Consider the following 24,304-nt stretch of genomic DNA (forward strand, 5'->3'; position numbering starts at 1 on the left):
ATAATAATAATAATAATAATAATAATAATAATAATAATAATAATAATAACAACATCAATAATAACCAAAGTTCCACACCTGAATTGCCATGCTTATCTGCTGTAGATCTCCACAGTCTTTCCACAGGACCTGAAACAAAAAAATAAATAAATAAATAAAATAATAATAATAATAATAATTTAATACTTTGTATTTCATTCAGACATTAAAGCATATACTCCACTGAGACAATGATCTGGAAGCTGAGCAGGATTGTTTAACAGTGATGTTTTGGTCCACCATGTGACTTTAGCTCAATTTATAGAAAGTAAATTTACATTACTTACTTTTGACTTAGCTGCATCATATTACTGGATGGATGCAGTTTTCATAATCAACGATCCCATATGTCATGACAGTTTACTCAGCCTCAGGCCTCAAGATGTGCGTTTCATACCTAATCAGAACACAACGATTATAACAATTATTATTACTTATAAGACTAAAATAAGCACTTACACGTGCATAATATAGATTTACGCGAGCAAATGCGCCCAGAATGTGAATACAACGCCTTTTAATTGCAAGTTAGATTGAGCGTTTCCCATAGAAAACCATTACAAAACGCTTAACACATTAGTGACAGTGAAGGACCAAATTCTGAGTACTTTTAAAAATAAATATGTACAGTAGAGTATGAAATGGGGAAAGCGCCTACCTTGCGATTTAACGTTATCATGCTGCGTTCATATTTATAATCAATAAAATGTACAGCCTATTGAATTTGCTCTAAAAACGTTTTAACGTTAGCCACGTCCAGCGTTTCAAAATGTCCCGCATTTTAAGAGTTTGAAAAGCTGCCGGGTACTTCCGGATAAGCAAAGACTTTAACGGTATATACACTCGAATGGATTTTGTTTACTAAAGTTTTTTGTTTAGAAATGCTAATTTTAGCTTCAAAACTAAATAACACAAATGGGCAGCTACACTGAAAAAATATCGTTTACATGTTGTATGAAGGACTCACCTCAGTGGCCGGCATGATGTCTGCTGTAGCATTGTCCGAATTTGTCATAGTTGATGAAACAGGTTCACTGAAGAAAGAGCGCGTTAATTTCTCACACTTTTCTGAATAGATGGCCTTGAAATAAATTCAAATCATTCCCGCGCGCCGTTCCGTCCTTGTTGTCCAATACAGAAACAACTGAGCCAACCGTCGTGGCCAAAGCTAAACTAACGTCACATTTGAATCTGCGTTCATGAGCGGATTGGGCGCGGGCGCGGGCGCGTACACACACTCTTTAAACCAGCATAAATTTGTAAAACAAGGTTAAAAGAGTAGTAAAAGTATTTTAAACAATTAACAGTATAGGCTACTGTATGTACAAATACTATTATAATACTATTATTTGACCTTAAAACCTCACATTAACCTTTACAGACCTTCAATGGTAATAAAAACACTTTGACTAAATGATATGTGGTTCAATTGTTCTTATTTTTACAGGAAATGTAATTCTTACATGACATGTTATGTTAAATTACACATGACTCTGTGAAAATATGAAAATTTCCTTCTAAAAAACAGAAAATGTATGTAATATCAAAATACAAGCAATTATCTGTAAATTTAATGGTGGAACTTTATAATACAGAAAATATCTGTAAAACAACAGGTATTTCATTGTATAATGAAAAAAGGTAAAATCCTGTAAAAAAATACAGACATTTACGTGTAAAATTACATTTATTTTTAACAGGACGTGCCTTCATTCTGTTTTCAAACGTTTTCACCCCCGGCTCTTAATGCATCGTGTTTCCTTCTGAGGCATCAGTGAGTGTTTGAACCTTCTGTAATAGTTGCATATGAGTCCCTCAGTTGTCCTCAGTGTGAAAAGATGGATCTCAAAATCATTCAGTCATTGTTGGAAAGGGTTCAAATGAACAAAAATGCTGGAAAACGAAATAATTTGTGGGATCTGAAGGATTTAACAGCAGCCAGTTTAACTGTTCAGGACAAACAAGGGACTCATGAACAACTATCACTAAACAAAACAAAACAACACAGTATTAATAATCAAACAAACTAACTTTTGAATGGGGTCATTTTTATAAATTCAACTGTTATTTTCTGTTGTGAACTATATGTAAATGTCTTTTATGTGAAATATCATATGCAGGTCAGTACTAAATAAACAATAACATGCATTTTGTATGATCCCTCTTATTTTAGTAAAATAATGAACATTTTGCAGATTCTGAAAGGGGGACTTTTGATCTCAACTGTATCATATGCACAGTGTGTTGAAGCCACTTTCACAATCGTCTCAATCACCCTCAGAGGAAAACCTGTAACACTTAAGTTTAACCTCTCACACGACAGGCCTAAAAAGCCACATTTTCTGCTTGTGAGAGAAAATAATTAATAAAATGCTGCATGTTGCTTTATTTATGAGTCAGTAACTGTGTAGCTGCTGATGCTGTGATGAACTCAGAAAGGTTTGAGTTACATTTGTGTTTTTAGGTTCAGTTAGTTTTAGATACACAACGTAGATCGGCGTTTAGTTTGTCAAGAAATATTCTGTTTAGTTGACTTAAATGCAGTTCATAAGCAGTGATAATGCAATCACATTATTAACACATCATAAATATTTGTTGTTGTTGTTGTTGTTTAACTTTCTGCTTTGTGCTTTACAGCAATTTAAAACTGAATTACTATTTCCATTGTAATTTTTAAAATGAGGTTTTCTATGTTTTTAATTCAACATGCTTTTATTTATTGAACTATTTATGTATTTATTATGCAGTGTATCCTTCTGTTGACCCCTGCTACAACTACACTGTGCTGGACAATCCATGGAGATCCACCAATAATACATATGCTTCGGTCAGAATGTGTGATCAGTCAGTCACCTGGAGTGGCTGGTATCGTCTCTTCATTAACAATGTGAGCGCTCAGATCCCAGACACGTGTGTTGCACGTGGTCGCTGTGGCACTGATATCGCACTGTGGATTCGTGGTGGACACCCAACAGTACAGGATGGAGTCGTCACTCGAGATGTCTGTGCTACCTATAACAGTTACTGCTGCTATTACGGGTCTTACCCCATTAAAGTCAAAGCCTGTCCAGACAATTATTATGTCTATGAGCTGGTTAGACCAACTACGTGCACTTCAGCATACTGTGCAGGTGATTATATTCACATGAGCTCTTTTATTTGTGTTGCATTGCTGATTCATTAATATTCATTAGTGATAGTTTTTTTTTTTTTTTTTTTTTTTTTTTTTTCAGCTGTTACTAACATCAGCAGCACTGTTACAACAGTCGCACCAGAGACAACCACAGCTGGTAATGTAGTCTGATGTTCAAGGTTTTCATTTATTCATTCACTCATTCATTCATTCATGTATTTATTTATTTTTTATTTGTTTATTATTATTATTATTATTTATTATTATTATTATTATTTACTTTAAATTTCTAAACTCATTTTTGTTAATTCGTGCTCATGTACGGAAGCCTTAAACCACAATGTGGAAAAAACATTCACAGGTTTTTCTAGATTTTTCTCTCAACAACAACAACAACAAAAAAAAAAAAACATTTTCTAAAACCAATGAAAACTGTTTTCCAAAACATTTTTCTCACAATTACAAATAAAGTAATGTGCAACAAACAATAAGGTAAAAACATGTCGCAACCTAGATTTTTTAAATTATTTTCTTTATCACTTTTATTAACTTTAAGACCCAGCTATAATTGTGACGAAGAGTCAGAGGCGTTCGGATCCATTTGCAGCAGACTTTATTTAACACAACAACAAATTAATAGGGGCAATCAGAGTCGTAATCCAGATAACAGGCGTGAATGGTCGGGGCAGGCGGCAGAAACAAATACGAGGAAACAGACCAGGGGCCAGTTGCATAAACTTAGCCTCTATGTTAAGACAGTGTCTTAAGAGCTAGTTTGACCAGCTAGCAGTTAGCCAAAGGGTAATCAGTCTTATTTTTTGGATTCAACTTAGACTAATGTACATTTTTATGTAACTGAATTTAAATAATGACGACCAGCTTTAAAGAAAAAATAGCTGGCTTACTTTTAAGACTAGTCTTAACCTTTTATGCAACTGGCCCCAGATCAGATAACTAAGACAAACAGGGAGAAACGCTCGGAATTGATCACCGTTGCAAATCAAGACTTCGCAAAGACTAACAGGATACAGGCCTCTTTATAAGAAGTGGGTGATAGGCTACAGGTAAAAGGTCAGTCCTAGGCATGGGGCACATGGGAAATGAAGTCCGAATAGGATAGTTAGAACTCGGGTGACGGCTCCCTCTGGTGGTGCGGGAGAGACGATGCGGGAGCCTCATTTGTAACAATAATATTTAAATTTGAATACAGTTCATATATAGTGTTTTTATTTACTAAGTACACTGCCATTTAAAAGTTTGGGATTAGTACGATTGTTAATGTTTTTCTAATAGTCTCTTATGCTCATCAAGACTGCATTTATTTGATCAACAATACAGAGAAAAAAAACAAAAAAACAATAATATTGTGAAATATTATTACAATTAAAAATAATGGTTTTCTATGGAAGCCCGTTTCGGCCAGTTAAAAAAATAAATAAATAATAAAAAAAAAACATTGCGACTTTTTATCTCACAATTCTGATGTTTTTATCTCACAATTCTGACTTTTTATCTCACAATTCTGATGTTTTTTTTTTTCTCAGAATTGCGAGATATAAAGTCGCAATTGCGAGTTATAAAGACTTTTTATCTCGCAACTGCGACTTTATATCTCGCAATTCTTACTTTATAACTCGCAACTGAGTTTATAACAGGCAATTCTAACTTTTGTTTCTCTTCATTTGCGACACTTTCTGGCATATCACCATAGTAAACCACGAGACGTGATTCTTAAAGTACGGTGACGCATTGCTGCCACACATATTTTTTTCCACTCAGCTATGTCGTAATAACGAGATCTTTTCTCGTTAAAACGACATATTATGTCATAAAAACGATATGATTTTCCCGTTATAGAAGATACATGGTTACACTATGTGAGCGAGCTAAGCGATTGTCCGCGCTGCCTTCGCCACAGTCCTGACATAGGGGAGGATCTGCACGTTGCTGAAGTTATAGAAATACACTAGTATTTTAATGTAATGGTTTCAACTGTAGCGGTATATTTATTAGGATTAATCTGTCTACAAACTGCACTCAGACCCAGAGGATATGACTCATTTAAGATGATCAGATCAAAACTGTTATTTCTGAATAATCGACTCTGGACTTGGGATATTATTTGGATGGCATAACTTTGATTTAACAGCAAATCGAAATACTAACAGAAGGAAATAAAAGAAAAATGACAAACTGTTTGATTGTATTATGATGATGATGATGATGATGATGATGATGATAATGATGATGATTATTTCGTTCTGTTTGAAAAATGGAAAAAAAAAAAAAAAGCCAGATTTGTATATTTTTTGATCATGGGTAAAAAGAGAGCTAACTCGTATTTGTGCGTGGGCGGCCGCTCTGCAAATTAGTCACAATAACGTTTCTTCATAATGGCTGGCTGTTGCAGCTATATTTCTTGCAAGCATACATCTCATATAAAGCGCAACACTGCACTTCTCGGGTTGGTACATTGTGATAATATAAATGTCTGCTTTATTTTATGTACTTCCACAATAACAAAAAAACGTTACAAATTTATTTTGTAAAAATACAGGGTGTGCTGTATTAGCAAGGTCTACTTCAATAAAACAATGGAAAACAAAATTGTGTTTATTTAATTCGCATAAATCCAACAAGAGGTAGTGTACAGTCTTTCCCGTGTGAGTTAATTATCTGTAGCCTATCACTATGCTTACAACCAGACCCAGCGCAGCCTATTCCCACAGTATAAAGTCTGGAATTCAACCCAGAAGAACAACCCGATGCGCGGCTTGATTCAGCTAAAGATATCATTTAATAATATATAATAAATAATATATAATTTATATATAATCAGACTAAGTATCAAGGCCACCCACGCATGTTAAACAAACATAAAGCAATAAGCTCATTTGTTTTACCCACGAACAAAAATTTAATTTTCGTTTTTCCGTTTCTCAAACAAAACGAAATAATAATAATAATAATAATAATAATACGTATAATAGTATTATGATTAGCCTATTATTATTATTATTATTATTATTTCGTTTCGTTTATGTCTAAAGATATGGTGCGACAGCGCACCCTGTATTTTTACAAAAGCAATTTGTAACGTTTGTTGTTGTTGTTGTTACTGTGGACGTACATAAAATAAAGTAGACATTTATATTATCACAATGTAATGGATCGCGCCGGCGCCGCCGTCCCGAGAAGTGCAGTGTTGCGCTTTATATGAGATGTATGTTTGTAAGTGGCTTTTCAGGACCGCCCACGCACAAATATTAAAGCATAAGCTCTTTTTTACCCATGAACACAAAATACGAAAGATCTGGCTTATTTATTTATTTATTTATTTATTTATTTTTCTTCCATTTTTCAAACAGAACGAAATCATCAGCAGCAGCAGCAGCAGCATCATACAATCAAACCGTTTGTCATTAGGACCCTCTTGGAATTGCTCTGTTTATTATTATTATTATTATTATTATTATTTATTTATTTATTTATTTATTTATTTTTTTTATTACTATTATTCTCCAAAAAGAATCACATTTTTGAGGGCCTAAACATGCCCGAAAAGTCATGAAACTTTGCACACGCGTCAGAACTGGCGAAAATTTATGTCTGATATGGGTTTCAGAAGTGGGTGTGGCAAAATGGCTCGATAGCGCCACCTATACACTTTCAGCGGAGTGCGCCTCGAGCTACGTTTCACGTACATGTACGCAAATCGGTACACACATGTAACACACCACTATCTACAAAAAAGTCTCTTGGAGCAAAATCCGAAACCCAACAGGAAGTCGGTTATTTTATTTATTTATTTTTTTTCAGCAAATTTTGTGAAGACATCTAAAGGCCAATATTGAGTTATAATCATAGCGCCACCTGTTGGCAGCAGGATATGTCATGTCTTACACTACCTCAAGCGTGCCATGTTCAATCTGCACCAAATTTCATATGTTTGACAAAAGCGCTGGCCTGAAGACATCCACATGCCAATAATCAGTTACAGGCATAGCGCCACCAGCTGGCACCAGGAAGTTTGGCACATCTAAATTACTTTGACATATTTCTCCTAAATTTACTATGTGAAATACATAGTGCCCACCATTCTGAGTGCAGTTTGTAGACAGATTAATCCTAATAAATATACCGCTACAGTTGAAACCATTACATTAAAATACTAGTGTATTTCTATAACTTCAGCAACGTGCAGATCCTCCTTTATGTCAGGACTGTGGCGAAGGCAGCGCGGACAATCGCTTAGCTCGCTTAACATAATGTAACCATGTATCTTCTATAACGGGAAAATCATATCGTTTTTATTACATAATATGTCGTTTTAACGAGAAAAGATCTCGTTATTACGACATAGCTGAGAGGAAAAAATATGTGTGTGGCAGCAATGCGTCACCGTGCTGTAAGAATCACGTCTCGTGGTTTACTATGGTGATATGCCAGAAAGTGTCGCAAATGAAGAGAAACAAAAGTTAGAATTGCCTGTTATAAACTCACAGTTGCGAGATATAAAGTCAGAATTTAATAATAAGTTGCAATTGCGAGAAAAAAAGTCAGAATTGCGAGAAAAAAAGTCAGAATGACTTTTTATTTTGCAATTGCGAGTTTATATCTCGCAATTCTGAGAAAAAAAGTCAGAATTGTGAGATAAAAAGTCAATATTTTATTTTTCTTTTTAATGTAGTGGTGGAAACAGGCTTCCATAGTTTTCTGTTTTAATATACTTTAAAATCTAATTTATTTCTGAAAAGCTGAATAAGCTGTCTTTAGTGTCACACAATCCTTCAGAAATCATTCTAATATGCTGATTTATTATTATTATGTTGAAATAGGTGCCTTTACACCTAATAGTTATAGTCAAAGTGTGTTTTCTGAATGAGACTGTATGAGAACGGCTGCTAGTAATGTTCATTTGTACTCTATAACACAAGTTATTTGTCTAATGCTAAAAAATAATATTTCAATTACAGCGTATACCTCTGCTGACCCCTGCTACAACTACACTGTGCTGGACGATCCATGGAGAGACGCTAATAATACACGTGCTTCAGGCAGATCGTGTGACTATTATGGCACCTGGAGCGGCTGGTATCGTCTCTTCATTAACAATGTGAGCGCTCAGATCCCAGACACGTGTGTTGCTCAGTATAGCTGTGGCGTCATTGTCCCACTGTGGATTCGTGGTGGACACCCAACAGTACAGGATGGAATCGAAACTCGAGATGTCTGTGGTGACTATAACAGTTACTGCTGCTTTTACAGGTCTTACCCCATTAAAGTCAAAGCCTGTCCAGACAATTATTATGTCTATGAGCTGGTTAGACCAACTCTCTGTCATTCAGCATATTGTGCAGGTGATTATATTCACATGAGCTCTTTGCACATTCATGATATTTGTGTCTCTTTTCATTAATCACTATTCATCCAAACTTTCAGTTGTTCGCAGCGTTAACACCAGCTCTACAGCCATCACACCAGCGACCATCTCAACTGGTAATGTAACACACTGTGTCTCTATTGACTTATTTTCTGGTCTGATTTATGTGCAGATCTGTACTCTAGAACGGATGTGTGAGGAAATGTGCTTGTCTAGTCAACTCACACTTTATACAATAGAGATGCCGCTTAGACAATAGTGACATTAAATCAGCTCTGTTCAGATTTTATTTGTTTGTATGTATGTAGATAAGAAAGCTAAATCACTTGATTCTTAATACTGTGTTGTTGCCTGAATGATCCACAGCTGTGTTTTTTGTTTAGTGATAGTTGTTCATGAGTCCCTTGTTTGTCCTGCTGTTCTTCAGAAAAATCCTTCAGGTCCCACAAATTCTTTGGTTTTCCAGTGTTTTTGTGTATTTGAACCCTTTCCAACAATGACTATATTTAAATTATTAAACATTTAAATTATTTTGTCTTCTGGGAAACATGTAAGTATTTTCTGTAGCCTCTGAATTACTAAAACAAAAAAATAAAAATAAAATAAAATAATATTTAGGCAAAATAAGAAAAATGTACACGTTCATTCTGGCAGAATTAATTTTACCAAGTAGGACATGTTCCTGGATCAATATCTTTGTTGACCCTGGAACAACATTGTGATTAACCAGTCAGATTTGAAAAAAAAGAAACAAAAAAAAAAAAACAAACAAAAAAAAAAAAACAGTTTATAGTTTTTGTGAAGTTTAGGCTTACAATCAGTGTTTGGTTCTTGTACTTCAGTGTCATTCATCATGTCCTCTGATTTTAGGGATTACTCATGGGTAAGGTTAGGTTTAGGTGTAGGGATGTGGTCAAGATTAAATTTTTGCATTAAAATGTTGTTCCATGGACAAAATATGTTGACCTAGGAAAACATCTAACTCAGTAAAATCAGGACGCGCCTTCATTCTGTTCAAAGGTTTTCACCCCCGGTTCTTAATGCATCATGTTTCCTTCTGAGGCATCAGTGAGTGTTTGAACCTTCTGTAATAGTTGCGTATGAGTCCCTCAGTTGTGCTCAGTGTGAAAAGATGGATCTCAAAATCATACAGTCATTGTTGGAAAGGGTTCAAATACACAAAAATGCTGGAAAACAAAATAATTTGTGGGACCTGAAGGATTTAACAGCGGCCAGTTTAACTGTTCAGGACAAACAAGGGACTCATGAACAACTATCACTAAACAAAACAAAACAAAACAAAACAACACAGCATTAATAATCAAACAAGCTAACTTTTGAATGGGGTCATTTTTATAAATTCAACTGTTATTTTCTGTTGTGAACTATATGCAAATGTCTTTTAAGTGAAATATCATATTCAGGTCAGTACTAAATAAACAATAACATGCATTTTGTATGATCCCAACTGTATCATATGCAGAGTGTGTTGAAGCTACTTTCACAATCGTCTCAATCACCCTTGGAAGAAAACCTGTAACACTTAAAGGGGTCATCGGATGATAAGTTCACTTTTTCATGCTGTCTGTCATTAATGTGTGTTGGCAGTGTATGTACAAATCTACCCTATAATGATAAAAATCTATGCAGTGGTTTTTAATTAATCTGTAAAAATATTATTCCCTTTTTCAAATCGAGCCATTCTCAGATGCCTGTCATTGTGGCGTCACATGACAGAGGCCGCTCCCACAATAGTTGATTGACATGAGCGTGTTACCTCAGATCAGCTATCACAGTCCACCCTCTTTGTTTCGATATTGGAGCAGGGATGTAAGTTAGACAAAAATATCTCCGATTGAGCGATGGAGGTGTTGTGTTGCTGGATGTAATAATGAACATAGCGGTCGTCATTTACTCCCGACATCTGAGCCGCTGAAGATGCAGTAGATTACGTTTGTTTGTGAAGGGAATGCGCCTCCCGATCTACATATATCCATCTATGCTCGCGCGAATCATTCATGATCCAGCTTTACTTACAGCAAAAGTGAGTATAAGGGTTTTTTTTTTTTATAAATCTTTGCGATGGCCTTTCCTTATAACGTGGTAGTTAAGAAGTTTAGCGGCTAATGTAAACAAGACTTTCCACAGAGAGAAGAGAGGGGCGGGGCGAGCAGAGCTCATTTGCATTTAAAGGAACAACCCCTTAGAATGAGATGATTTTTGCAGAGCTCATTTTGACAAGGTACAAAGGGTGTTGTTTTACAAAACCATTGAGAATTTTTAATCAAAGTATATTAGAGACTTTTCATTAAGACCCTAAAGAATCATATCAACTTGTGGAAAATGGGCATCCGATGACCCCTTTAAGTTTAACCTCTCACACGACAGGCCTAAAAAGCCACATTTTCTGCTTGTGAGAGAAAATAATTAATAAAATGCTGCATGTTGCTTTAGTTATAAGTCAGTAACTGTGTAGCGGCTGATGCTGTGATGAACTCAAAAGGTTTGAGTTAAATTTGTGTTTTTAGGTTTAACAAGTTTCAGATACACAAAGTAGAGTGGTGTTTAGTTTGTCAAAAAAATATTCATTTATTTGACTTAAGTGAAGTAAGTTCACAAGCAGTGATAATGTAATCACATTATTAACACATCATAAATATTTGTTGTTGTTTAACTTTCTGCTTTGTGCTTTACAGCAATTTACAACTGAATTACTATTTCCATTGTAATTTTTACAATGAGATTGTCTATGCTTTTAATTCAACATGCTTTTATTTATTGAACTATTTATGTATTTATTATGCAGTGTATCCTTCTGTTGACCCCTGCTACAACTACACTGTGCTGGACAATCCATGGAGATCCACCAATAATACATATGCTTCGGTCAGAATGTGTGATCAGTCAGTCACCTGGAGTGGCTGGTATCGTCTCTTCATTAACAATGTGAGCGCTCAGATCCCAGACACGTGTGTTGCTCAGTATAGCTGTGGCACTAATATCGCACTGTGGATTCGTGGTGGACACCCAGCAGTACAGGATGGAGTCGTCACTCGAGATGTCTGTGGTTACTATGACAGTTACTGCTGCTTTTACGGGTCTTACCCCATTAAAGTCAAAGCCTGTCCAGACAATTATTATGTCTATGAGCTGGTTAGACCAGCTGGGTGCACATTAGCATACTGTGCAGGTGATTATATTCACATGAGCTCTTTGTATTATTTGTGATATTCTGATTCATTAATATTCTAATTGCTGATTCATTAATATTCTTAAGTGATTTTTTTTTTTTTCAGCTGTTACTAACATCAGCAGCACTGTTATAACAGTCACACCAGAGACAAGCACAGCTGGTAATGTAGTCTGATGTTCAAGGTTTTCATTCATTTATTCATTCATTCATGTATTTATTTATTTATTTATTTATTTATTTATTATTAGTTTACTTTAAATTTCTAAACTAATTTTTCCTCATCCATGTTCATTTGTTGAAAAGTTGAACTACAATGTGGAAAAAACATTCTCAGACCCAACCATCATCTATGTATGTATGTATGTACAGGCGCATCTCAATAAATTAAAATGTTGTGAAAAAGTTCATTTATTTCAGTAATTCAGCTCAAATTGTGAAACGCGTGTATTAAATACATTCAGTGCACACAGACTGAAGTAGTTTAAGTCTTTGGTTCCTTTAATTGTGATGAATTTGGCTCACATTTAACAAAAACCCACCAATTCATTATCTCAACAAATTAGAATATGGTGACATGCCAATCAGCTAATCAACTCAAAACACCTGCAAATGTTTACTGAGCCTTCAAAATCGTCTCTCAGTTTGGTTCACTAGGCTACACAATCATGGGGAAGACTGCTGATCTGACAGTTGTCCAGTAGACAATCATTGACACCCTTCACAAGGAGGGTAAGCCACAAACATTCATTGCCAAAGAAGTTGGTTGTTCACAGAGTGCTGTATCCAACATGTTAACAGAAAGTTGAGTGGAAGGAAAAAGTGTGGAAGAAAAGGTGCACAACCAACCGAGAGAACCGCAGTCTTGAGAGGCCTGTCAAGCAAAATCGATTCAAGAATTTGGGTGAACTTCACAAGGAATGGACTGAGGCTTGGGTCAAGGCATCAAGAGTCACCACACACAGATTGTCAAGGAATTTGGCTACAGTTGTCGTATTCCTCTTAAGCCACCTGAACCCAAGAGGAAAATGAGAAACAGGAGACCAAAAAATGCAGATGAGTTGAAGGCCACTGTCAAAGAAACCTGGGCTTCCATACCACCTCAGCAATTGTGGTTTTTGTTATATGTGAACCAAAATCATTACAATTAAAAGAACAAAAGACTTAAACTACTTCAGTCTGTGTGCACTGAATTTATTTAATATATGAGTTTTACAATTTGAGTTGAATTGCTGAAATAAATTAACGTTTCCACGACATTCCAATTTATTGAGATGCACTTGTATGTATGTATGTATGTATGCATTTATTTATTTTTCTATCTATCTGTCTATCTATCATCTATTTATTTATTTATTTATTTATTATTTTATTTTAAATTTCTAAACTAATTTTTGCTCATCCATTTTCATGTATTGAAACCTTGAACCACAATGTGGAAAAAACAGATACAACCATCAGCCACACTGATACACCAGGAACAACCACAGCTGGTAATGTAATCTGTTGTTCAAGGTTTTCATTCATTCATGTATGTATCTATGTATGTATGTATTCATTCATTCACTTATTAATGAATTAATGAATTAATTAAATTAATAATAATAATAATAATAACAATATTATTATTATTATTATTATTATTATTATTTTACTTTAAATTTCTGAACTAATTTTTGCTCATCCATGTTCATGTACTGAAACCTTGAACCACAATGTGGAAAAAACAGATACAACCATCAGCAGCACTGTTACAACAGTCACACCAGAGACAACCACAGCTGGTAATGTAGTCTGTTGTTCAAGGTTTTCATTCATTCATGTATGTATCTATGTATGTATGTATTCATTCATTCACTTATTAATTAATTAATTAATAATAATAATAATTATGTAACGCCACGCCAGCAGAGGGAGCCCTCACCCACTGACTTCGTTACTGCTCCCTCTGCTTCATGGGTTACTTCCTGTTTGGTGGCCATTTAAGGAGGCCTACACCAAACAGGCCTTTGCGAAGTATAGTTTTGTATTGTTTTGTTCATGCCACGGTTTTGTTTCATAGTCATAGTTTTGCCTTGTTTCTTTGCCATAGTTTTGTCTAGTTTCCTTGCCATAGTTTTTGCCTTGTTTCTTGCTACTTTGGACTGCTCACTGGTATTTTGACGTTCTGCCTGTTCATTGGATTACGCTTTTTCCTTGCCCTGGATATTACTGTTTGCTGGTGTCTGACCCTGCCTATATTGACTACGATCTGTTTAACCCTTTCACGCGTACGATCACACCAGTGTGATCATTCTTGGCTGGTCCCTGGAGCGTACGATCACACCGGTGTGATTCGAACGTTCAGCGCGTCACGTGATAAACCGCTGAATTCAGATCTGCTTTGGCGCTTTGGCTGGCGCTGAGCCAGATCGGACGCGCTGAGCACTTGTCATATTATCGCAACTATTCCGTGTTTTCAACCATATAATACTTATTTTAGGTTCCAGACATTTACATACAGATAAGTCCTAGTAAAACGATGCATTTATAGTTTGCAAAATACACGCCGATGTCTATGGAAGCGGCAATAATGATCCTTACAAATGTTATCTGACGACATGTTTTATTGATATCATATACACATTGTGTAGGTAACTATAAAGTTTACTCTGCTCTTCTCCAAGCTCACCAGAGACTTACTTTAATGTTTTTTCGGGAGGAGAGGATGAATTTGCGTTTTGTAAATCCCACAGTTTGGATTCAACGCGAACATGGCGGCGCCCATCACTCGGCATAGATCAACTAACACGCTCATTATAACAGTGTTTAAACCTCCAAATACATTTACTTGCACATATTTCAGAATCGGAATATCAGATATTTCATAATACAGTGAGTACGTTTGTGAATATTAATAAAAGGGGAAAACGATATAAAAGTGATACATGTGTACTACAGCGCTATTGTGGCTGCATTGTATCACGTGACAAACACGACGCGTCGCCATGGAAACAGTAAGGCTATACGTTCTAAATAACGGTCGCCTAAAAAAACTCACTCTGGGGGCTCAGCTAGAATATTTTAAACTCACGTGTGAAAGGGTTAATAAAGCTCGCATTTGGATCTTACATGCTTCCCTGGAGTCCCGTTACAAATTATCATTATTATTATTATTATTATTATTATTATTATTTTACTTTAAATTTCTTAACTAATTTTTGCTCATCCATGTTCATGTACTGAAACCTTGAACCACAATGTGGAAAAAAACATTCTCAGTTCCAACCATCAGCAGCACTGATACAACAGTCACACCAGAGACAACCACAGCTGGTAATGTAGTCTGATGTTCAAGGTTTTCATTCATTCATTCATGTATGTATTCATTCATTATAAAATAATAAATAATAATTCTTCTTCTTCTTCTTCTTCTTCTTCTTCTTCTTCTTCTTCTTCTTCTTCTTATTATTATTATTATTATTATTATTACATTACCAAGTCAAGGCTGAGGGGGGCACTGATACAACGACCCCCGCCCCCAACCCCCAGACAAGAGACAATCATGATTGTCTGAGCTATGAAAAATCAAAGAATTTATTTATTTTATTTATTTATTTTTTTTCATTTTATTTATATTATCTTATTATTTTAGTGGATAGAATAAGTACGTTTTGGGTAAATTAATTTCAATTTAAGCCCCATATCCTCGCGACTCATGATTCTCAACTTGTCTTGATAGAGAGGACTACATCAGAAATTTGGACAACTTCAGTTTCCCTCGTTTCACTCGCTTTCCATCGGTTTTAAATAGCTTGTAAATGCGCAGTGCACATTTTACTTTCACTTTTAAATTAGCGGCAATTCGGCGTCAATTGCTTGAATCCCATTCAAGCAACAACAAAATACAACGTTAAACTCACTTAGCCTATAAATGAATCATGGAACTTTTAATAACAAAACGAATAAAAATAGCTTACACCATGCTATATGTTTAATATAAAATAACAAATAACTTAGGCTAGGCCTACATAAATTTTAAATAGCCTAGTATACAAAACTGAAAATCGGTAAACACTGTGGAACCAAATACATTTAAGAAAGGTAGAACGTCTGTTGGCAAAACGAATAAGAAAGAAATTACAGAGAGTAAAAATCAGCAAACACTGTAGAACCAAATTAATAAGAAACGAATGTTCAAAACTTCGAAAACCACCGTAGATAAACGGCAAAAGTCAACAGGCTTTTCAAAATAAAAACATTGCCAAACTTCCACCATCGTCTTGTCTGTGTCGCCTGACCTCACTTTTCTTGCCAGTGGGCATTTCAGGCGGTGAGTGGATTCTCTGATTGTCCATTGCATTTCAGAAATCAACATTGTTCAACGCTGTAAACACGTTATAAATAGAAACTCTGCCGATATGCTTAACCTTGTTAATCGTTTTTGTTTTATATTGTTGTTCTTGTTGCTTTTGTGCAATACATGAATAGCAATTAATTTGTTTTAGATATTATATGTTTAGACAGTTCTATTTTGCGGGAGTCCCGCAAATAATTTCATTCTATCGCAGGGGCGTTTCTAGGATTTTAAAACATCCGGGGCTGGTGCCAAAACATCAGGGGCTAGTGGTAGTGGGTGGGAGCTCACATCATGCTCACATAAGATTTTGTTAGACACAAGTGGATGAACCTGGATCCTTCTAGGTGGGTTCGGGGGCATTAAACCGGGGGTTAAAGACCTTGTCACACTATTAACAGTAAATAGTAATCACTGCAAATAACAAACATATCAAAGTATTATAACAAAATTATAACATTACAAAAATATGTTAGACAAATAAAATAATACATTTAAAAATGTATTTATAACTGTAACAAATATATAGTTGCATGCAAAAAGAGGGCCCTATTTTTTCCCCCAAAATTCCATTTTATTTTATTTTTTTTCAAATTCTGTTTTCTGTTTTCATTTTTCTGGTCTTTGTTTTAATGGTTAAATTTAATTTTATTAATCAAAATGTAATTAATCATGTGTAGTTAATTAAAACCATGAATCTTATACAATTTACCGTCAATTTATCAAAAGTTAAGAAAAATTACATGTTTAGGACCCTATGAAATGTTTTATTTTTTCTCACTTTACGTATTGTGATACTGATTGATATTATTGTTACCAAATATAGCATGTCTGCTTATTTGAATGCATAAAAACAACTTTTATTTATTTTTACAATAGCCTTTTTGGAATTCGGTGTTGTGTATTTTTCTGGTTATCAGACGAAGGTATAAAATATTGTTTTAATTGATCTTTAAATCTTTAAATCTGAAAATTATATTTTAATTTTGGCAAATAAAGGGGATTTACTATTAAAATGTAAAACATGGAAGAACAATTGTGTGAAATTTTTGTATAAATTTGTATTAATTACTAGTAGTAGTAGTAGTAGTAGGCACGTGCATTATACTGAATGATTAATAAAGTTAAACCGAACTTTTACTTTGACGGGTTGCCGTGAATACCTTTAAATTTCCGTGTATATATTTGACGCTTGTTTCACTCAAATGAAACAGTCAAGTGCTCATGAAGTGACTCTCAGAGCAATTCTGGAGATGTTGTTAATGTATTTATGTCCTCATTTAGTGAAACTGCAGACGCTGAAATCACTGCGCGCGTCAGTATAGGAAACTAAACCGCACATCCGCGCCGTTCATTCATAAAAAGACACGCAGAACATGCAGGATTCATATTTAAATAGTCTTTTGCGGCATAATATTTACAGATACTAGTCCAGATCGCGACTTGATTTAAGTTTAATGACCAACTTTTGATTCATTCAAAGTTTGACAAATTCCGTGGAAATCACAGGGCCATACAAAAACAAACAAACAAACAAACAAAAAAAAAAAAAACATTCGGGGCTGGAGTAAAAACTTTCGGGGCTCGAGCCCCGAATGATTAGCCCTAGCGACGCCCCTGATTCTATCGCATCCCGCACACACGAGTCTCTACCCGCCTGCGCCCGCACCCGCACTCGCCCGTCACGTCTTGTACCGCGCAAGTCTTGTACTCTCTGTTGCGTCGAGTCCAGTACCAGTGGATTAGAGACCACTCTCGCTGGACTCGGCGCAACAGATAGCGGCGCGGTACGACAATAGAAGCTGATGCCTTGCTCTACGCACCCGGTACGTTCTCAATAAGTTTAAATGCGTCGTGCTGCCCTTTCAGAGGTTTTAACTTGGATATGGAGTTTTTCACAGTTGAAAAGAATTTCTTCCCCTCTGATTGACAACGTACGATAATGTTCTTGCCTTTGACAGAAATAAACTTAAAAAAAAATATTGTATTTACAACTACAGAACGCGTGATTTCCTCTCTCCATGCTGACTATGTTTTCATTGGTAGTATCCGCCTCACGGGCGCTTACCAGTCAAAGTAGTTCTCAGATAATGGACGTTGCATGTGCTAGTCAACACCCTTTTTATAATCTACATGATAAACCACATTCTCTCGCCAATGATGTAACGCAGCGGTAACGCATGCTTGTAACTATACTCTAATTACTAATTTGGAAATTATAAGGCGTTAAATTACTCCCGTTACTAAAAAAATAATCAAATTACAGTAACGCCTTACAAAGTAATGCCTTACTGCCCAACACTGGTTACTATGACCTTCACTTTAGGATGAATTATACATTTTGCATCAGTCACGTTAATGATGTAGTTACTATATTATTAAGAGTGCATTAGCCATTTCTACCTGTGTAGTTATTCATTAATGACCATTTATTTTTGATCTATGCTTTTATAATATTGCACAAATATTGCACATGTATATCATTTGCTGTTTTGTTTTAATATTGTGTCTTTGTGCTGTTTTCTGTCATTGCAGTTATAAATATAACACCGCAGAAAGAATGCACAGTAAGTTGAGTTTCTGAAGTTGACTTTCTAAAATGTACACATTAGAGTTGGCCTCACAGCTCTGACAATTACAGTCAATAGATCAGTGCAATAAGATGCACACTGACAGATATTTGAAATGAATGACTGAATGAATGTGCACAGCAAAAAATCCAGTGTGAAATGAACTCTCCTGGGAGTACATGTGAGACCACACTCAAGAGTGTGAAAGTGTTAAAATCAGAGTGTTAAATTAACACTGAAGCAGAGTTAAAGTTAATGAGATCATTAAGCGATAAACTGAGTGATGATTGACCATTACTGAAAACACCTGATGTTAACAAGCAGAATCACCAAAGGAGAAAAATTAAAATTTTTATGTCACCGTTACAGTGGTCAGCATTTGCTTTAGTTGGGCTCTTGACCCTTGCATTTTTAAAGTTAGATTTTGTTTGGCTGTTATAACTGAGTTATAAAGACAGACAAGCAAAGGGGGGAAACATGACCATGTAGTATTGGTTATGTGTTTGCAAAATGATATTGTGACCTGAATCACTGAACTCATTTAGAGCCTAAAACTAAAAGAGAATCTCAACAATGGTGATAAATAAAATAAAATAAAATAAAATAGCAATAATAATAAAGGAAATTACTAAAACAATTCAGCTTATAATTTATTCATGCCACAATGCATCATGGGAGCCATGGATGAATTATGATTGGTGACACCCAAAATGCACTGCAGCAATTTTTTGATTGTCACCGTTGTTGAGATTCACAGGTTGATTCTTGATTTTTTTTTTTTTTTTTTTTTTTTTTTTAATCATACAACTTTTAATAAAGATTCAGATTGCATTGGAAATGATGGAAATCTTATGCTGAAGAATCACAGAGCTGCTATAATCAACAATATAGATCCAACTCAGAGATCAGGCTCTAAATGAGTTTAGAGATTCAGGTAGATTATTTATTTATTTATTTATTTATTTTTACCTTCTTCACTTGTCCTAAGTTATAACAGCCAAGCCAAATCTAACTTTAAAAATGTAAGGATCAGGAGCCCAACTAAGGCAAACGCTGACAACTGTAATGGTGACATAAAAATTGTGATTTTTGTCTTTGGTGATTCTGCTTGTTAAAGGAAAACTCCACTTCCAGAACAACAATTTACAAATAATGTACTCACCCCCTTGTCATCCACGATGTTTGTGTCTTTCTTTCTTCAGTCATAACAAATTATGCTTTTTCAGTTAAACATTTAAGGGTTTTTCTCCATATAATGGACTGATATGGTGCCCCGATTTTGAACTTCCAAAATGCAGTTTAAATGCAGCTTCAAACGATCCCAAATGTGGTTGTAAATGATCCCAGCTGAGGAAGAAGGGTCTTATCTAGTGAAACAATCGGTTATTTTCATAAAAATAATACAATTTAAATACTTTTTAATGTCAAAGGCTCTTCTTGTCTTACTCTGCCTGGACTGTTTTTGTTCCGGTTCCTGACAGGGTATGTCGAAAAACTCTCATCTCATGTTCTCCCTTAACTTCAAAATCATCCTATATCGCTGTTTTACCTTTTTTGTTAAGGATGTTTGCACGTTCACTTTGCAAAGACCGGGTCGGTACTTCTGCAGCGATGTAGGATGATTTTGAAATGATTTTTGAAGTTGAGGGAGAAAACACGGTATGAGTTTCAAAAGTTCAAGGACTGCAAGGCAAGACCAGCGTTTGAGAATAAAAAGCATACAAATTGTATTATTTTAATGAAAATAACCGATCATTACGCTAGATAAGTCCCTTCTTTCATGGCTGGGATCGTTTACAACTGCATTTGGGATCGTTTGAAGCCGCATTTAAACTGCATTTTGTAAGTTAAAAATCGGGGACCATATCAGTCCATTATATGGAGAAAAATGCTGAAATGTTTTCCTCAAAAAACAATTTCTTTACGACTGAAGAAAGAAAGACATGAACATCGTGGATGACAAGGGGGTGAGAACATTATTGTTCTGGAAGTGGACTTCTCCTTTAACATCAGGTGTCTTCAATAACGGTCAACCATCACTTAATTAATCATTTAATTACCTCAAATGTTAATTTAACACTGATTTTAACACTTTCACACTAGCACACAGTGTGGTCTTACATGTACTCCCAGGAGAGGTCATTTCACACTGGATTTTTTGCTGTGTGCTTTTCTATTTATTGCTGATGATCACATGCACAACATTACATTTGTTTGCTATTAATATTGCAAAGCATGATTAAAATCACAGAGTGTGTTTTATTTACCGTATAAAGCTTGATTGTGATTTCAGAGTCAGACCTCTGGAGGATGTTTTCAAAATCTTCTTGAGCAGATCGAGAACATTACAGCTCAAGTGCTTCCTTTGAATGTAAGTGCCTGGTCGAGAAAAATCATGAAATCTTCTAATATAAATTGGATATTAACTGACATAGCAGGGCTGTCTAATCAATGTAGGTCCGTGTACATTTTGGTAATTTGTTTTTCAATTTGAAATGAAATAAGCAGAAACTAGACAAGGCTCCTTTTTTTGTTTGTTTAGAAAAACGAAAAAAAAAAAAAAAAGATTTCGGCTCGATTTTTCTTTTTTTTTTTCTTTCTTTCTTTCTTTCTTTTTTTTTTTTTTTTGGTTCACTGGTAAAACGGACAAGACACTTCAAAATTCGTTTTCCACCTGTGGGCCAACACGCCACGCCCCTTTCCACTGATTGGTCAACCAAATCTGAACCGGTGATGTCATCTGTTGTTTCTCTGTTGCATTCAACAAAATAATAGTCCTTTATTTATTTTTTTTCATTCGTTTTTATTTGCAATCTTTAGAACAATGAAAAAAAGGCAATAACATAAATTAAAATAAAATATAAACTAATAAACAAAGACCAAAAATAAATAAATAAATAAATAAATAAAAATTAAATGAATTAGTAAAAGCAATAAGAAAAGCATATGTCCATAACATATAGCGTACAAATAGTTAGAAATTATCCAAACAATGGATTTAAGGCTTTAAAATAATTTTATTTTATTTAATAATTAGTTTCTTTAACATATAGGTAGTGGCCTATTTCTATTTTACAATGAGTAATTTTGTATTTTTTTAATAATAATAATAATAATAATAATAATAATAATTAATTATTTTATTTATTTATTTTTTTTTTTAACAAAATGATAGTCATCTGACTGGGCTTTTTTTTTGTGCAACCTATTGCGTTTCACATAAATATTTATTTCAGAAATAGTATTCTGTTTTCTTTTTCTGTATGGATTTAAATCCGAGCGGTGAAGCTGCGCTACCCGCTAGGCAGCGCAAAGAAGCACAGATCAATGTTCAGTCAAGTGTTAATACACAGCAGTCTTTTTTTTTTTTTGACGTTATGCTCAGTTTTGGACAAGCGATGGTCAGTGCAAATACTGTAATTCAAAATCGGCTGAAGGTACTTAGGATGGAGAATTTTTTTTTTTTTTTTTTGTACTGTATATCATAGCCATGGGGACATTTCATTTTGCCAGTATTTAAGTTATAAGTGTGCACTTCCAGAACAACAATTCACAAATAATTTACTCACCCCCTTGTCATCCAAGATGTTGTTCACTCGTAAAGAAATTATGGTTTTTGCAAAAAACAAAAACAAAAAAAAAAAACAAAAAAAAAACACAAAAGCAAAACAAAACAAAACAAACAAAAAGGTACAATGTGTCGGACGATTTTGAAGTCGTAGGAGAAAATAAGATGGAGCTTTTCACAAAATCGGCATCACGTGACAGCCCCATAAGTTGAAGGAAGGACTCGAAAAACCCGAAGACTCGAAACAGGTGAACTAATTCCAGTACAGGATGTTGCACATGCCCGACTGAACCAATCACTCCCCGAGATGACTCATTCTTCACGAGTCACGTTAAAGATTCATTCAAAATGAACTGATTTGGTGCCCTGATTTTTTTTTTTTTTTTTTTTTTTTTGAATATAAAATGACCAATCGTTTCGCTAGATAAGACCCTTCCTCCTCAGCTGGGATTGTTTAGAGCCCCTTGAAGCTGCATTTAAACTACATTTTGGAAGTTAAAAATCGGGGACCATATCAGTCCATTATATGAAGAAAAATCCTGAAATGTTTTTCTCAAAAAACATAATTTCTTCACGACTGAAGACAGAAAGACATGAACATCTTGGATGACAAGGGGTTGAGTAAATTATTTGTAAATTGTTGTTCTGGAAGTGCACTTCTCCTTTAAGTAAAATGTTGGTAAATAGCTAGATAACGCTTAAGCTTGTGAAAAGTCAGTGTTTTACGATGTTCGGCCATCCACCGTCATTTTGCATTTTTATAGAAATAATATCAATGTTCAGCTGGACAGCAGACAATCGTCCGCTCCATACAGCACGAGCAACAGTGGATGAGACAAGTGGGCCATTGAAATGATTAACAGAACGACAGTAGAGGCAGAAGCGCAAGAGAACTTTTGTTAATAAAAATATGTATAGCCTATATTGTATTGTTTAAGATAAGTGAGTTTGTCTTTGTTCATTTGTTGTTGTAAAGATTGTACATTAAAGCTGTACATTGAACATTTGTTGTTGTACACTATAGTAATGAACCATAAACTGTGCGTTCGTTTTAAAGGGGAAAATCCAAATACCTTAATTTATTAGGTGACCAATGGGTGGATGGCCGAACACCGTGAAGGTGTTCACGGCTGGGTGCAGATTAATATTTCTGAAATATATATTTCTGTGAAATGCGTCAGGTTGCACAGAAGAAAGCCCAGTCAGAGGACTATAATTTTGTTGAAAAATAAAAATAAATAAATAAAATAAAATAAAATAAAATAAAATATTACTAGTTTTAAAACAGAAATAGGTCACTATTTAAAAGAAACAAGAAATAACATTTTTTTTGTTTGTTTGTTTAATTGTCTTTGTTTATTATATTTTGATGCAATTTATGTTATTGCCCTTGCATGTGCGTTGTTCTAGAGATTTTATTTAAAAAAGAAAATAAATAAATAAATAAATAAATAAATAAATAAATAAATAAATAAAGGACTGTTATTTGGAACAGATACATATGTGGAAAACGAATTTTTAAGTCTTTTAAGTCGTTTATCCATTATACCAGTGAGCCGACATCTCGTTTTTTTTTTTTCGTTTTTCTGAAAAAACAAAACAAAACAAAAAACGAATAAAGGAGCCATTTTCTCCTTTCTGCTTTGCTTATTTCATTTCAAATTGAAAAACAAATGATCAGACCCGACCCCTGTATCATTCGTCCATTTTCGATTTAACATTGAAAGAAGAAACATGAGAAAATGGCTCTTTTTTCGTTTTTTCATTCTTTCCAGAAAAACGAAAAACAAGAATTTAGTTTGATTTTTCGTTTTTCGTTCAGGGGTGGAAAAACGAACAAACAGCTTGAATATTCGATTTCTACACGTGGGCGGAACAAAACGCCCCTTTCTGCTGATTGGTCAGCCGAAGATCAAACCATGCCCCAGTCAGTTCTTCCGCAGTTTTGTGCAGAATTATAGTCCTCTGCTGCTGCAGTTGAACGGATAATTAACGCGTTTATTGCAACTACATTTGATCTTTTTCTCATCAAAAAACCACACTAACGATGGGTCGACACAACCTGTACCGGGGAAGAACCTAGAC

At 34.8% G+C, this 24,304-nt stretch overlaps 1 protein-coding gene across 1 annotated transcript in view; it reads left to right on the plus strand.

Moving 5' to 3' along the window:
* The window catches only part of LOC127154195 (uncharacterized), a 192,029-nt gene that overhangs the window by 13,737 nt on the left and 153,988 nt on the right, over positions 1-24,304 (plus strand). Inside the window, exons 7-17 of the mRNA XM_051095602.1 lie at positions 2,787-3,170; positions 3,273-3,329; positions 8,149-8,532; positions 8,615-8,671; positions 11,362-11,745; positions 11,852-11,908; positions 13,194-13,238; positions 13,476-13,529; positions 15,007-15,060; positions 18,617-18,648; positions 20,945-21,022. Coding sequence (XP_050951559.1) covers positions 2,787-3,170; positions 3,273-3,329; positions 8,149-8,532; positions 8,615-8,671; positions 11,362-11,745; positions 11,852-11,908; positions 13,194-13,238; positions 13,476-13,529; positions 15,007-15,060; positions 18,617-18,648; positions 20,945-21,022 — 1,586 coding nt within the window. The remainder of the gene's footprint in view (positions 1-2,786; positions 3,171-3,272; positions 3,330-8,148; positions 8,533-8,614; positions 8,672-11,361; positions 11,746-11,851; positions 11,909-13,193; positions 13,239-13,475; positions 13,530-15,006; positions 15,061-18,616; positions 18,649-20,944; positions 21,023-24,304) is intronic.

Source organism: Labeo rohita, chromosome 22 (assembly GCF_022985175.1).
Source record: "Labeo rohita strain BAU-BD-2019 chromosome 22, IGBB_LRoh.1.0, whole genome shotgun sequence".
Taxonomy (NCBI): domain Eukaryota; kingdom Metazoa; phylum Chordata; class Actinopteri; order Cypriniformes; family Cyprinidae; genus Labeo; species Labeo rohita.